General features: G+C 41.1%; 2 protein-coding genes across 3 annotated transcripts in view; both read left to right on the forward strand.

Annotated features, from left to right (window-relative positions):
• The window catches only part of plaa (phospholipase A2-activating protein), an 80,650-nt gene that overhangs the window by 61,003 nt on the left and 5,450 nt on the right, over positions 1–14,197 (forward strand). The window contains exons 2-5 of the mRNA XM_058067206.2: positions 12,501–12,706; positions 12,972–13,165; positions 13,236–13,336; positions 13,441–13,561. Coding sequence (XP_057923189.2) covers positions 12,555–12,706; positions 12,972–13,165; positions 13,236–13,336; positions 13,441–13,561 — 568 coding nt within the window. The 5' untranslated portion in view covers positions 12,501–12,554. The remainder of the gene's footprint in view (positions 1–12,500; positions 12,707–12,971; positions 13,166–13,235; positions 13,337–13,440; positions 13,562–14,197) is intronic.
• rcor2 (REST corepressor 2) lies at positions 361–12,110 on the forward strand. Of its 2 annotated transcripts, XM_058068997.2 has the most exons (13): positions 362–557; positions 3,511–3,646; positions 6,233–6,289; positions 6,436–6,516; positions 6,598–6,650; positions 6,719–6,880; positions 6,942–7,066; positions 7,141–7,207; positions 9,727–9,966; positions 10,034–10,111; positions 10,201–10,258; positions 10,577–10,794; positions 10,862–12,109. In XM_058068997.2, the coding sequence occupies exons 2-13, from the start codon at positions 3,523–3,525 to the stop codon at positions 11,195–11,197; spliced, it is 1,599 nt and encodes a 532-aa protein (XP_057924980.2). In that variant the 5' UTR covers positions 362–557; positions 3,511–3,522; the 3' UTR covers positions 11,198–12,109. The 2 variants fall into 2 exon arrangements, with proteins under 2 accessions (XP_057924979.2, XP_057924980.2); XM_058068996.2 differs by having other exon boundaries at positions 361–557; positions 6,436–6,650; positions 10,862–12,110.

Consider the following 14,197-nt stretch of genomic DNA (forward strand, 5'->3'; position numbering starts at 1 on the left):
GAAGATATGACTGAGACTTGAAGAATCTGTATTGGTGTTGTCGAAAGCCTGTTTTACATGGTATCGCATCGGTAAACCAAGATATGGTATCGCTCATCACTAGTCTGGACAGCCAGCCTTAGCACATAGTATATGCACATTTCACGCATCCTTCCGCTGGCACACTGGCAAGTAGTCCTCCACTTGGTGGCATTTCCACATAGAGCACTCTAATAATCATGAAGACTATTGTGTATCCAAACATTTGCTATGATAACTTCTAGTGAACCTCTTTTGACTTTTGTTTGTTTGACTTTTTCCACGCACTACTTTTTGTTAATCCAAACGGCTACAGTGGTGTGAAAGGCACGGTGGCGGATGGGCACGTCACTTTTGTTGAGTGAGTCGTGCACCTCGCCGGCTCACTCTGCTTGCATTTATCCATTCATTGTACTGCTTGGGCATCAATAAAGCTAGAATAAACCCACATAATTCTTGTAGTAACTCTCACTTTGGCACCCCAGAGGGAACTGAAAAAGGCCACCGACAGGGATACGTTCAGGAGAACCGGAGAACAGGTAACAGCGGGACTGTTATCTTCTTGCAACTATTCGTTACTAATGTAACGCGCAGGGTACTACCACTACTAGCCTGGCTCGAGCTAGGTGGCTAACGCCTAGCATCCCAACTATGTTTGAATTGCACTTAAAAGCACAAATATGAAATAACTTCGTAAACAAATGTCCACTTCCTGAAGGCCACGCAGTGCCGATAAACACCATTAAAAGTTGAGTTATTGGGGCATAAAGGGAGTTTTTATCACTCCATGGTAGCGGTCAGGAGCAACGTAAGCGTGGTGAAAACAAAAGACACTTCTGTTTGACACAATAATGGGGACCTATTGAGCTATGTTGTATTCATCCGTTTAAAAATGAAAATAAATCATAAATTCATTGAGAACGCGATCAACATGTGCAGCAGAGTGTGTGAAATACTGCTACGTTTGTGTCTTAATTTAATTATCGACCCATAAAGGGGATACAAAAAAGTTGTGATTAGACGCGTTTGACTTTTTAATTGAACAATTTGGTAGACTTGCTATCACCGCCTCAGTTCCTTGTCATTATATTTATCTTTATTTCTTTATTATTTAAGATTAAAATGTATCCGAGGCTACCATAGGGGTTAACCGAGGCTCCTACAGTAAGTAATGAAAGTTGTCATTTCGCCGCAGCAGATTCGTCATTTTTCTCTCAGATGCAAACATTAATTAGTGTGTGTATGTGACACGTTCTTCAATCATTGTACATAATTAGATGATGTTGCAATCATAGATCATTCATTAGATAATTTAGTCTCTCACATACTATATAGAAAATACACATCCAGTATAAATACAAATACACATCTACAACATCAAGTTACAACAGAGGGAGTACTACTATGTTAATTATGTTGGTTAATGTGGATGTGTACTACATTACCCAGAAGCCTTAGTGCTCCAGGGGAAGTTGACACCCTGTTAAATCTACAAGCCAGTAATGGTGATGTGCTAAATAAAGCATTATTACCACTGTGCAACGCTATTCCTGATTTGTTAAACAAGCAACAAACATAAGAATTAACTACTTGGATTTAAATGATGATGGTTTCAACTGAGTGTGTGTTTTTGCACTACTTATGCACAATATTGCACAAAGTGGCAATACTTTTATTTGCTCTTGATGAGGATTTTTGCTTCCATTGGGGGAAAGTACACCGTTCTGGTTGCCATGTTAAATCTGTGACACTGCGATGGATAGTCTTGATGGCTGGATGGCTTGATTACAACAGGGTTCACTCTGTCCTTCTGTCCTAATACCTGGGTATGTTGGTTTTATATTGGAATAAACAGAGTGAGTGAACCCTCCTGTCAGTCATTGGGACTCTTTGTCCCACTGGGTGGGGCTGCAAGGGAGTGCACAGACAGAGTGCTGCAGCCTGCAAGTGAGCAAACGCAATTATGAATAAAAGCACAAACAGATTGTCTCTGAGGCGGATGCCACAGCTCCAGTACGGGAGTATTTCGCTTTTAAAAAGAATGAACATGTTGAGCTCATGAACACTGATGAACCAATAGGTCACGTTTGTTGGAAAGTAGAGGCAACAAAAAAGTGGAATATGACCACCTTGCATGTGCATCTCAAATACAACCATCCTGTCCAGGTTTGTCAACTGGTACTCAGTGCTTACTGAGTTGTTTGGTCGGCAAAGTAAATATAAACAAAAGAGTGCAAAATGGTGCACCTTTCAATGGTTTCAATAGGCGTGGTAAAACTGCCCCTTGGTGATGTCACAGATGGGCAGACTACCTTATATGGGCATGTCTGTAAACAGATAAGTGCTCTGCCCTCCCCCAAGCTATGCTCCTCCGTTTAAAAGAAATTTATTTTAATCTGTAAACTTAAACTTTGGATTCCGGAATCGGATTTGGGATCCAACACAAATGGCTGTATGTTAAAAGTGGACATTTTAAAAAGACAAATCGCCGTTTATTATCAACTCGTATAATGTTTATCAAAGTTAGCAGCACAAACCGGAAGTGCTTCTATGCACGAAGGAGTGTAACCAACCACAGTGGAGTGGGTGTGCCTGGAGGCGGGCCGAGGGAGGAAAACATTAAAAAAGACTGTTTTCGTGGGAACCACAAAATCCAAAGAAATACAGCAGAATAGGTGCAGATTCTGGAAGCTCTATAAAGCTTTGTGTGCTTGTTATCGTGTGCAGCTGGTGTGTATCGGAGTCCACAACTCAATACAAAGGGCCGACAAATCAGCATAATAGGTCCCCTTTAAGGAATAATACCCAGTATTCTTTATTTAAGTGCAATATTGTTTGCGGAGACTTGATATTATTGTGTGTGACATTTATTGGAGTGCTTTTTTTGAGAGACAGACTATTTTTTGTTTCATTTATTGTTTCATTGATTTTTAGTGGGGTTTTTATTTATTTAAATATCCTGACAATTCTGTCAAATACGCTTGAAATAATTTTTTTTGCTTTTGATACAATGTACCCGCATTATTATGCCACATACAGTGGTAGCTGTACGTACTTACAAGCCTCTCTACATACCGAATTTTCAGGTTATGACACACCTCAACGGGAAAATATTGCTTCTTGTTACGAAATAAGTAGGATATGAAAGGCAAAGATACAGTATGCGCTGATACTCTCAGTTCCCAGACTTTACCGGACGTAAATATACTTGTACGTAGCTGCTCTGCGATTAGCTATGGCCTAGCATTTTCCTGGCATCCCATTGGCTAGGAGTGTGTTCGGACAGTTTTACGTGAGAGTTTTATTCACTATGGACCCCAAGAAAGTGATGGAGAAAAGTGGAAAAGAAGAGAGTTTTTTTTGTGGTGGTGATATTATCGTTATTGGGCTATATTTTTGTCCAAATTACTCATATGCACTACCTCATAGGCACCTGGTCTGTCAGAGAATAATGTGGAAGAGAGGAATCATAACTTTTTTGCTTATGTTTAGTGTTGTGAAGCTATGCCCTCGGTGATGGAGCGCTCGGGGGCCGGGGTCCTGTCCAGGAGCAGAGCCAAAACCGTAACCAACGGCAACAGCCAGGCGCATTCCGAGGAGGAGAGCAGCGACGAGGACCATGCTCATGGTATCACACACACAACACAATTTTATGATTTCTAGTTCCTGACTTTTTGTGTATAATTAAGCGAGGATAATAGTTCTGAGATCTGTCATGAGTCAAAATGATGCAATATTCACTGCAAAATAATTGTAGTCTTCATTCTTTTCTCGCACCTCCATCACCTTCCCACATGCTTTCATCTTTGTCATCCTCTGCCCACAGTCTTCTCCTTGTTAGCCAAATAGATTCCACAATTGACCCAATCATAAAAACCCCACAGTCATTAGAACTCGAGAGGTTGCTTTCTTCTCCAGTTTCTGCCGTTCCTCCTCCTCCCTTCCTGTTCCGTCCCAAAGGACATCATGATCCCCCAGCCTACCATCCTTCCAATGCACTGTGGATAACACACTGCATGATTTCAAAGGAACATTGCATTTTATTTCACTCCAACCACAATGAAAGACATGAAAAGTCCCATATTGTTATATTTTCCAGCATTTAATTAAGCCTCAGAAGTTCCACAGTAGTGTGTTGCCTTCATTCTGGAATATTCTGTAGACAGTATAAAAGTGCTCTTGCGTCTTTGTGTGTCTGTAGCTTTAAAGGAAAACTACAATGCTTGTGTGTCATAAACATGCATCTTTCTCTTTTCTGTGCGTTCTTAAGATATAAAAACAACTAAAACAAGACTGCTACGAATGCATGCTTAGAAATCCTTCTGAAAAAAAATCCAAAAAAGGTCCGCCTCATTTACATAATATGATCTGCACATTAAAGGAAAACTGCGCTTTTTAGGGGAATTTTGCCCATCATTCACAATTTTTATGTGAAACATGAACACATAATTCCTTCCCTTTTCTGTGCATTATAATGACAGAAAAGGAGTTAGTATGAGCTAGCTAACAATGTCATGGGACATACCTATTTTGGTGCCAAAGCCCGAACAAAAAAACCCTCAACAGTGTACCATTTACATAACTGACTTATATATTGACCAAGCAACAGCAGTTGTTATTGTAGCAGCTAAGCAACTAACACCAAAAACTATATTTGCCGGAGTAACACAACGCCTTGCTAGCCGCTCAGCCTCATTCACAGGCGGAAGACTGAATGCCGAGCTCTCAATTTCTCTACCAATACTCAATAAGATGCTCATTTTTTCACCTGAGGATTGGAGTCTTGTGCTGGAAGACACGGCCATCCCAATGAGAAGGGACATTGAAAGTCCCATTGATGTTTCTATGCTGCTGCTGTTACCATCAATTTACTTAATGCAGGATCACAGCATATTGCATGTTGTAACTCCTTACTTGTGTAACCCCAGCGACGACCTGGAACTACTATGTTTGTCATCACCGAAAGAAGGCACAGAAAAGAGAAGGACGTGTGTTCATGTCTTGCATAAGGATTCTGAATGATGGGAAAATTTCCAAAAAAGTGCAGTTTTCTTTTAATGCTAATGAGCTGTGTATGTCCACGCCTGTCTCAGACTGGGTCTCCAAGAAGCGTTATTGTGCACTTTATCCACTTTTTACACTGTAATTCTGCAACATAGTATGTCACAATGTAACATTAAAGAGTGGGACAGGAGGAAATACAAACATTAGCACCACAATTAGCATAGCTGTGTGAGCCACAGTGGCTGCATATGAAAGTTTATAATCTGTACATTTAAATATGGTACTTCTATGGCTCTTGCCTTTTATCTGCAGGTGGCTTCTTGTGCGTTTTATCCCCGCGGTAAGATAACCATGAATACAGCCAAAAAAAAAAAAACAAATGAGAGTCTACAGTCCTGTGTTCAAGGCAAAGTCCTACAAATGGAAGGTCAGCATTGAGCATCAGACACATGTCACATTAAACAGATGATAACACTAGCATTTAAAATGTTATGTGTCAGGAAACAAACATTTATTTAAGGCCCGTAAAGAGACGTTTCTCAGTTTGTTTACTTTTAAAACTGCCATGACCCAACTCTGTTTTTTTAAATTGTATTATAGTGGTCTAGGTTGTATTTAAATTTATCACAAATTAATGGGGGAAGGACTCAAAGAGGCCTCCCAACTGCATTTCGGCATTTGGTGTATTGGGTTTTTGTAACGAGGAAAATGAAAAAAAAAATCATATTATATTTGTGGCTCCAGGCTATTATTCATTACTATAAGAGGGGGCAAAATGGCTCATTTGATAGTAAAGGCTGCCGATCCCTGATCTAGGTGCAGGTCAAAGGCAGTGTCATAGCCATGAAGAGGGTCTTTTCCTTCACATTTGAGCACCTCTTCTCTCATAAGTGGAAGTGAGGGAGAAGAGTGACTTTTAAATTATGCCTGGTACTCAAACAGGTTCCGGGGACAAATATAACTGTTGGAAATCATTGTAATGTCACATTTCCAATTGGGGACCTTTTTAACTTGAAGAAAACAAACTGGAGAATGCATGAAAACAACAGTTTCTTTGTGTGGTCTGTCTCACAGTCCTGTCAGCCCCTCTCTGCTGCTCCTTTACAAAAAAAAACATAAAAACAAGACTTCGACCACATTGTTCTCCGAGCGTGGTTGACCACATCCTTCTCTAAAGTCTTCCGTCGTTCCTCTCTTGTGTCATCCTCAGACAGCATGATCCGAGTGGGAGGAGACTACCAGGCCCAGATCCCAGAGTTCAAACCAGGTAAGAAGGAGGTGAAACTGCCAACACTATCACGTGATAGTGTCGTTATTACACCATGTGTTAAGTCACTTTCACTTTCACTGGACCTGTTTGATCAGATATTTGATTTTGATGTGACAATGTTGTGTGTTTAATGTCAATTGCAGACAGCCCGGCCCGTTACAATGAGAAGGACCAGAGGAGCATGTTAGTCTGGTGTCCCAACAGTCAGCTGTCGGATGCAATGTGTACGCACGTGCACTTTCACCACATTTTACAGTGTTTCCTCTCTGTTCTTAATTCATCTCATTTGCTCTGGCATCATTCAGTGGACGAGTACATCCTAATGGCTAAAGAAAAACATGGCTACAACATGGAACAGGTAGAGAGCCCCACACACTCCAATTAGTTTTAAGCGCGCTGACTTCATGTTGTAAATGCCACCGCCAGGCTCTAGGCATGTTGCTGTGGCACAAGCACGACGTGGAGCGTTCACTTGCTGACTTGGCCAACTTCACTCCCTTCCCAGACGAGTGGACAGTGGAGGATAAAGTGCTGTTTGAACAGGCATTCAGCTTCCACGGCAAGAGCTTCCACCGCATCCAGCAGATGGTGAGAGAACCTTCAAATGCTTTGTTTGGAAAATGTTAACTTCATGTGTTTGTGTATTTAGCTTCCAGACAAGCTTATCTCCAGCCTGGTAAAGTACTACTATGGCTGGAAGAAGACCAGAACTAGGACCTCTGTCATGGACCGCCAAGCCAGGAGGCTGGTCAGCAAAAGGGAGAAGGATGACAGGTGAGAATGCCAGCTTGAAGGATGAAGATGATGTCTAATTGAGTTTTTGAGTGCTTCTATTTTCTGTAATGTAGCAATGACGAGTTGGAGGAAGGAGATCCTGGTAGTGACAGTGACTTTGAGCTTGATGCCAAGAAGGAGGTGAGCATTACAATTATTTTTATGTATACAAAAGTGAGTACACCCTTCACATTGAGCATTTTTATTACTACTGTATGTTGGATTGTATCATAGCAATGAAACATGTTTTAGCGTAGTCATGGCATAGCATTATGCATTGACTAGCCGACCAGTGTCTCAAGAGAGGGGGTTCATGTTGGTCCAAAAGAAATCTGTTTTTTGTGTTATTTACTTATTATATCAGCATAGATTGTGTGGGTTTTTTGTGTCAGTACATTTCTGCGATTCTGTTTTCCGCAGGAATTATAGGGCCCTATTCATGCTATTTCACAATGTCAAGCTACATGTTGGAATAAATGGTTCCCTTAATGAACCCCAGCTGCCCCGGTGTATGACAGCACTCATGCATCCCCATTTCAAGCCACTATCTCCACCATGCTTGACTGGAGGCAAGACACAATTATCTGGCTACTCGCTCATTGATGCCAGGATGGTTGTGCATTGACTCATTTTCAGTGTATAGTAAGGCTGAATCCCAATATTATCCCTTACCCCTAGCCTTACCCCTTACCCCTTGACACTTGGTTTTTGCATGTTCATGCCAGCCAAGTAGTGTCAGAGTTGTCCTTAAGGCAAGGGGAAGGGCTAAGGGCTGTATAGCTCTTGAAATGAAGCGTGGTCGGGGACCAAACTTGAAACCAATGGCTCGGAATATTTCACATGAAACGCCAACTGAGAAGATGGCAGAGTGGAGACCAAGCGAAGCATACAAATGTAAGTAATTAACTGTCATTATTTATTTTCATAGTCAAGACACTGTTCTTTTCATCAAGATATTGAATCCCTTGTTTATCCACACAAATATTAGCCTTGTTTGAATTGTTGGTTGTATTTTAAAATCACTAGTTTTTACAAGCCGGATAACACTGATGTCAAATCCTACTGCATTTCATGAATGATTGGACAAATATTACAGGGTGAATACATTAGCCTGGTAATTGTAAGTTGTATTTTAATATCACTCATAATAATGAGCTAACTCACACAGTTGTTGAAGTTACATTACTGAACTGTACTGTAATGTTTGTGTTTTTATTAGCTGTCTAACCACTGATGTAACGTAGTACATCAATAAGCGTCTAAACAACATGGCCTTACTTTTAGCATCTGACATTGTCCCTAACTAATTTTTACAGTTACTTTATTTGGATCCAGCACATTATTTTTCTGTATGTACAGTGAGTTAATAGTTGTACCCCATCGATAATGCATATGTGTCACTCCTGCAGGAGATGGCTGCACCAACTGATGTCAGTACACGAAAAGAGCACTTTGCCACAACCCTTTACAACACCACACAGCACTTCAATACGATCAAGAACCACAAACCCACTATGAAAAAGAAGACTGCAACACAATGCCGTTCTGGACTTTTATTTCCAAAACAATCTGAGAGAGAATACCGTCAACGGGAGGAGACTGAGGCCATAACCTTGAAAGAGTGTTTGATAAGATGTAGATCTAACAGTTTGTTGTTGATGTTCATGTATATTGTCATTTTTATTTGACATGTACAGAATATTTCATACATTTTCAGTTTTTAATAATATATGTCACAATAAATGTCACAGTTTGTAAAAAAAAAAAAAAAACATGTTTCTTTTTATTAAAATAAAGTGTTCCTGAGGTAGGCTGCGGTATATTTCAGTATTAAACTGAAATTATGTAGAAATATATGCGCCTTACTTTGTGGTATGAATCATTTGTTATGAACAATTAATATCACCCTCCAGAAACAGGATTTGTCCACAAACTGACAGACAGACATTTAAATCAAACTACAATGAATAATACGGTGGAACCTTGGTTAGCGTCTTAAAGTTAAAGTTGAAACAGACTGTAAACATACATTTTCCCATAAGAAATCATGTAAATCCAAGTAATGTGTGCCAGGAAGACAAAAATGTTAACACAAAACATGTTCAAAAGTTGTACAAATGTAGTATAGTTTCAAATGCTTATGAATGCATATACAGTGGTATGAAAAACTTTGGGCACCTCTGTTAATTTTCAAGATTTTCCTTTATTTATATGACTGGTTGTTGGGAGTAGCCATTTTTAGTTAAATATATCATATAGTTAACAGTGACTCAAATCTACTAAATATTGATGTTGGGGTGCCCAAATGATAATTATTGCACTCTTTCTGTAAATTCCATAAACTTCATTTCACATCTCATACATCAGTGTGTTTGTCTGCTATGATATATTTAACTGAAATTGAGTAAATAAATATAATGTGGCAGATTTTATACACCGTTAGCTGATGCACCAGCATTCACAGGTTGTGCAGACAACGTTGTCTTTGCAAATCTATACTGCTATACAAGCTGTACGCTGACTACTCTAAAGTATGTCCAAGTTGACTTCTATAGCATCGTCCCTGGAGAACAAAAATACAAATGTTTTCTGAAGGGGTGTACCTACTTTTGTGAGATGCTCTACACATGTGCCCACTTCTCATGTTTGTCTTTGCTCAGGCCACCAAACAGAACCCTAACAGTGCCATCTCGGACAAAGTGATCCCCAGTCGCTCGGGCCCCATCAAGAAGGAGAACATCGGGGCTCAGTACCGCCATCACCCTCTCCGAGCCCGTCGCCGGCCTCCTAAGGGAATGCACTTGGATCAATCCGACATCACATCCCTCTCTGCCTCCCACGACTCTGGTGTCATGACAATAAGGCAGCTGGACACACAGCTGGTGTCCCTCAAGCGACAGGTACGGAAGCGTCAGTATGACAATAATATAATCTGTGCCAAGTAAACACGCCCCTGTCTTCTCTCAGGTCCAAAGTATTAAACAGAGCAACAGTAGTTTGAAACAGAGTCTGAATGAAGGTGTGGATTCTTTCAAACCCACTGAGGTATGTGTCTTCCATCCCTCAGTCACACAGATTCTGCTGTTATGGCGCATTCTGTTAGCCGTTTGGGTCACTAACCTGTCTGTTTGTAGGCCGGCCCCAAGATGAACTCTCGCTGGACCACAGAAGAGCAGCTTCTGGCTGTGCAGGGTGAGTCAAGAAGGCATCATGTCTCCATCGCAGATTTAAGTCAATAAGATAACAGTTACCTCATTTCAAGTATCACAAGTGGTCAGCATTGAGGGGCTTTATCTACCTCTGTATGTGCTTTAAAATGTTGTTCCTCAACTGATGGTGTGGAAGTTATGCGTGGTACAATTGCTGTGTTGTTTACCATGAACTCATCATACTGCCTGTGCAGTTTGCTCTGTACCACTCCTACAGAATTGGTTCTGTTACTACTGTTTTGGATAAAGTAGCTGCTATATTAAGTTTACTGGATATAACCAACCACATCTTCCCTTGTAGCGATCCGTCGTTATGGCAAAGACTTTACAGCCATTGCGGAGGTGATTGGGAACAAGACGTCGGCCCAGGTGAGCTCATTCTTCGTGAGCTACCGTCGCAGGTTCAACCTGGACGAGGTGCTGAGGGAGTGGGCTGCCGAGCAGGTAGCCACACGAGACCTCAGGAGAAGCAGCGAGGAGATAGCGGCTACTACAGATGGAGGAGGAGAGGAGGAAGAAGTAAGATGGATGACTTTCTGCAAGATTCATAGAATTTATATTCACTCTCCTGCCTCCTCTTTCCAAGGTCAAGCTGGAGGACTCCTCTCCGGATGCTGCCGGAAGCTCTCCCCCACTCTCCTCCACCCAGAACACGTCCTCCCTATCCCAGCCTCCTCCACTGCTGCGCCCAGCACCTCCCTCAGCTCCACCCAGCCTCCTCCGCCAGCCACCGCCGCTGCAGACCCGCCCACTCCAGAACCGGGCACCTCACAACCACCCTCCGCCACCGCTCATCCGGCCCGCTGTTACCACCTCCTCCTCCTCTGGGAGCCTAAGGGCTTCTCCTCCCAGCTCCTCGGTCGCAGCACAGATGCCGCCGTCGCTGGTGGGCATCAAAGTGGAGCAGGCCAACTCACACTGAAAACACACATCAACATCCTGGCCCTGGCAAGTGTGTGTATCATAGCTGCACTGTCACACCTACCTCCACGTCACAGTTATTCAACACACACTAATAGCCCTACCTGCAACCTCCATCAAAGAGACACTGGATTGTCAGGCTGCTTAGGAGTAGTGTACCACATTCAACTCATCTCCTTAACAATGACTGGATGATGTATTCCCATTTCTATATAAACAGCCTTCAGGGAATTTAAAGTAGAAGAGAATTGAGTCAAACTTGCTTAACATTGACTTTGAAGTTTGAAGATTGAGGAAACTGGCTTTTGCTTAAAAACACATCAATTTTGTTACAATTTTTAATAGCATAGGCAAACGCCATCTGTTACTTGTATGAATTGGAATATTTGTTTCTTTTTTTAGATTAAACTCTACGGTAGATGTAGTTTAGATTATTATTATTGTTGTTATTATTATTATTATTATTATTATTGACTGAGCACTAAAGAGCCTTTTGTGTGTGAGTCGTGAGTGTTCTTACCTCTTACAACTCACAGGATGTTTTTAAATAATAAACATTCAGCCAAAGTCAGTTGTCGCTTTAAAAGCACAAATAAGGAAAGACTGTTTGAGCGAACTCACAATAGCTGCTAGTTGTTTTGGTACAGGAAAGATATTTAAAATGTGTTTTTTCCCATATTATGGCGAATCTGCTGTATCAGGACAGAGCTGTCCACTGCTACTGGGATCACGAGTCGCTTCTTTCTGTTTACCTTTTGGCTTTAATGTTTGTGTGCTTTGCCTTTTCATTATTTTCTCAGATGTCTTTTTTTTTCTCCCTGAAACGTACTTATGTGTCCTGAATGTGAGCATTTAAATGTTTCTATTTGTTTTTCTAGAATAAAGAAATTACCTCACACAGTTCCATCTATATGTTCATCACCTGACCTCACTGTTTTTAAGTATTTGGACTTTAAGCTCCGTCAGATTTCAGTTTTGCTTACATTTGAAAATGATACATTTTCTTTGATGTCACCTATTATACTTTCATCCTTTGCAAATCATGTAAAGTCATTCTAGTGAGCTGGCGTAGCAGCACCCAACACAGTCGTACTTTGCTGCCTCCTTGCGGTCAAAAATATATGACGTAGCGGTAAGGTTCAATTGAGAGGAACGGTATTTGTCGTATTTGTGTAAATATTAATATGTGTATGATGTGATTGCAATAATTAAATGATTATGTTGATTTCTAAATAATAAAAAAAAATTAATGTGGCGTTAGCTGAGCGGAAATGATGTCACTCCACTTTGGCTAGCCTTTAGCAAGCCGGTGTCTGTCTGTGTTGACAGCGACGGTATTTGGCTTATTAGGAGCAAACATGGCATCTGCGTCCAACTCTTTCAGGCTCAGATGCTCCGTTCCGGGGCACGAAATGGACGTCAGGGGGCTCGCGGCCGCCGACTTCCCAGAAGGAGCGTTTGTTTCTGTGTCCAGAGACCGGACCGGAAGAGTCTGGGTGCCAAACTCAAGGTAGCTAACGTTAGCATGCTAGCATTCAGTTCAGTTTAAAAAGTGGCTGAATAGTTAGACGTGGTTACCTAAGCGTTTACAAACATGCGCAACATCAATCACACAAGCTAAATGATAATCTAACTTGTTAAAAATAATAGCCATTGATAGATTATTGTAACTGGCAGTGCTACTCAATTTAGCTTTGTCATTCATTCAGTTACAACTTATTGTTATTGTCCCTCGTGCACTGTTTTAATTTGCGTTGACTCTTCTTTCTCGGTAGCCCAGACAATGGTTTCACAGAGATGCATTGTGTGTCAGGCCACTCCAATTTTGTATCATGTGTATGCATCATTGCACCAAGTGAAACATATCCAAGAGGACTCATTGCCACTGGGGGGAATGATAACAACATTTGTGTCTTCACACTCGATCAACCACAGCCTCTCTACACCCTTAAAGGTCACAAAAATACAGGTGAGTTGTGTTGTTATTCTGTATTGTTCAAGAGAATACACTATGAGCTTTATATTTTTCATTTCCACAGTTTGTACTTTATCTTCTGGGAAGTTTGGGACACTTTTGAGCGGCTCTTGGGACACAACAGCCAAAGTGTGGCTTAGTGAAAAGTGCATGATGACACTGCAGGTATGTCCAGAAAAGGTGGATTTTAAAACATACGAGTAGCCTGGTGTTGGATGTTTTGGACTGAATTCGTCTAATCTGTTTGGTTGTGGTGGGGTTCATTGCAGGGCCATACTGCAGCAGTGTGGGCTGTAGCCATGTTGCCTGAACAAGGACTCATGCTGTCTGGATCAGCAGACAGAACCATAAAGCTCTGGAAAGCTGGACGATGTGAGAGGACATTTACAGGTGAGAATTTACACGTGTTGTACGAAATAAATTAAAAGGTCCATATTATTCATTCACACATTTGCCCATAATGACAAAAATGCCAGCTTTCCTAAAACGAGGGTGGTGGGGGGTACAGGACACCCTGGACTGGTTGCCAGCCAATCACAGGGCACATATAGACAAACAACCATTCACACTCACCACTATAATAGTTGTTTACAATAAATTGCTCACTCATTTTTTTTTGTCTCCCATTTTTTTCTTTATGCATTTTGAAGTTCTACTTAGAACCTCCTTAAGATCTAACAGCAAAAAATGTAAATTCTTGCAGTTTTTCAGCTGGTCTAAACATTTTAGTCAGGAGATTGATTCATGAATTCATACGTTTTATGGTTAAATATGGCCTATTAGTTTAAAAAAAAGCATATTTATGTATGTATTTTTGCCACAATTATGCATTCAGCATACAAGCCATTATAGGGATAGTTTGGATTTTTTTTTACTTGTATGACATCCCCATCCGCAACAGTGACTCACCAGGTCCAGTTCTTCTCAGAGATCCTGGACGAGGAACGTAGTTCCGCTTAGTTACTAGAGCCATTTAGGTAAACTGTGTGGCTTCTCAAAACAATATGCGTTCAAAAGAGTAATACA

This window comes from Doryrhamphus excisus, linkage group LG2 (assembly GCF_037039965.1).
Source record: "Doryrhamphus excisus strain RoL-2023G ecotype Guam linkage group LG2, RoL_Dexc_Guam_v1.1, whole genome shotgun sequence".
In the NCBI taxonomy this organism is placed as follows: Eukaryota; Metazoa; Chordata; class Actinopteri; order Syngnathiformes; family Syngnathidae; genus Doryrhamphus; species Doryrhamphus excisus.

Coding starts and splice junctions, on each gene's coding strand:
- rcor2 (XM_058068996.2), top strand. CDS start 3,523: ATGCCCTCGGTGATGGAGCGCTCGGGGGCCGGGGTCCTGTCCAGGAGC. Junction 7,208..9,726: donor AGCTTGATGCCAAGAAGGAG/GTGAGCATTACA, acceptor GTCTTTGCTCAG/GCCACCAAACAGAACCCTAA. Junction 9,967..10,033: donor TGGTGTCCCTCAAGCGACAG/GTACGGAAGCGT, acceptor GTCTTCTCTCAG/GTCCAAAGTATTAAACAGAG.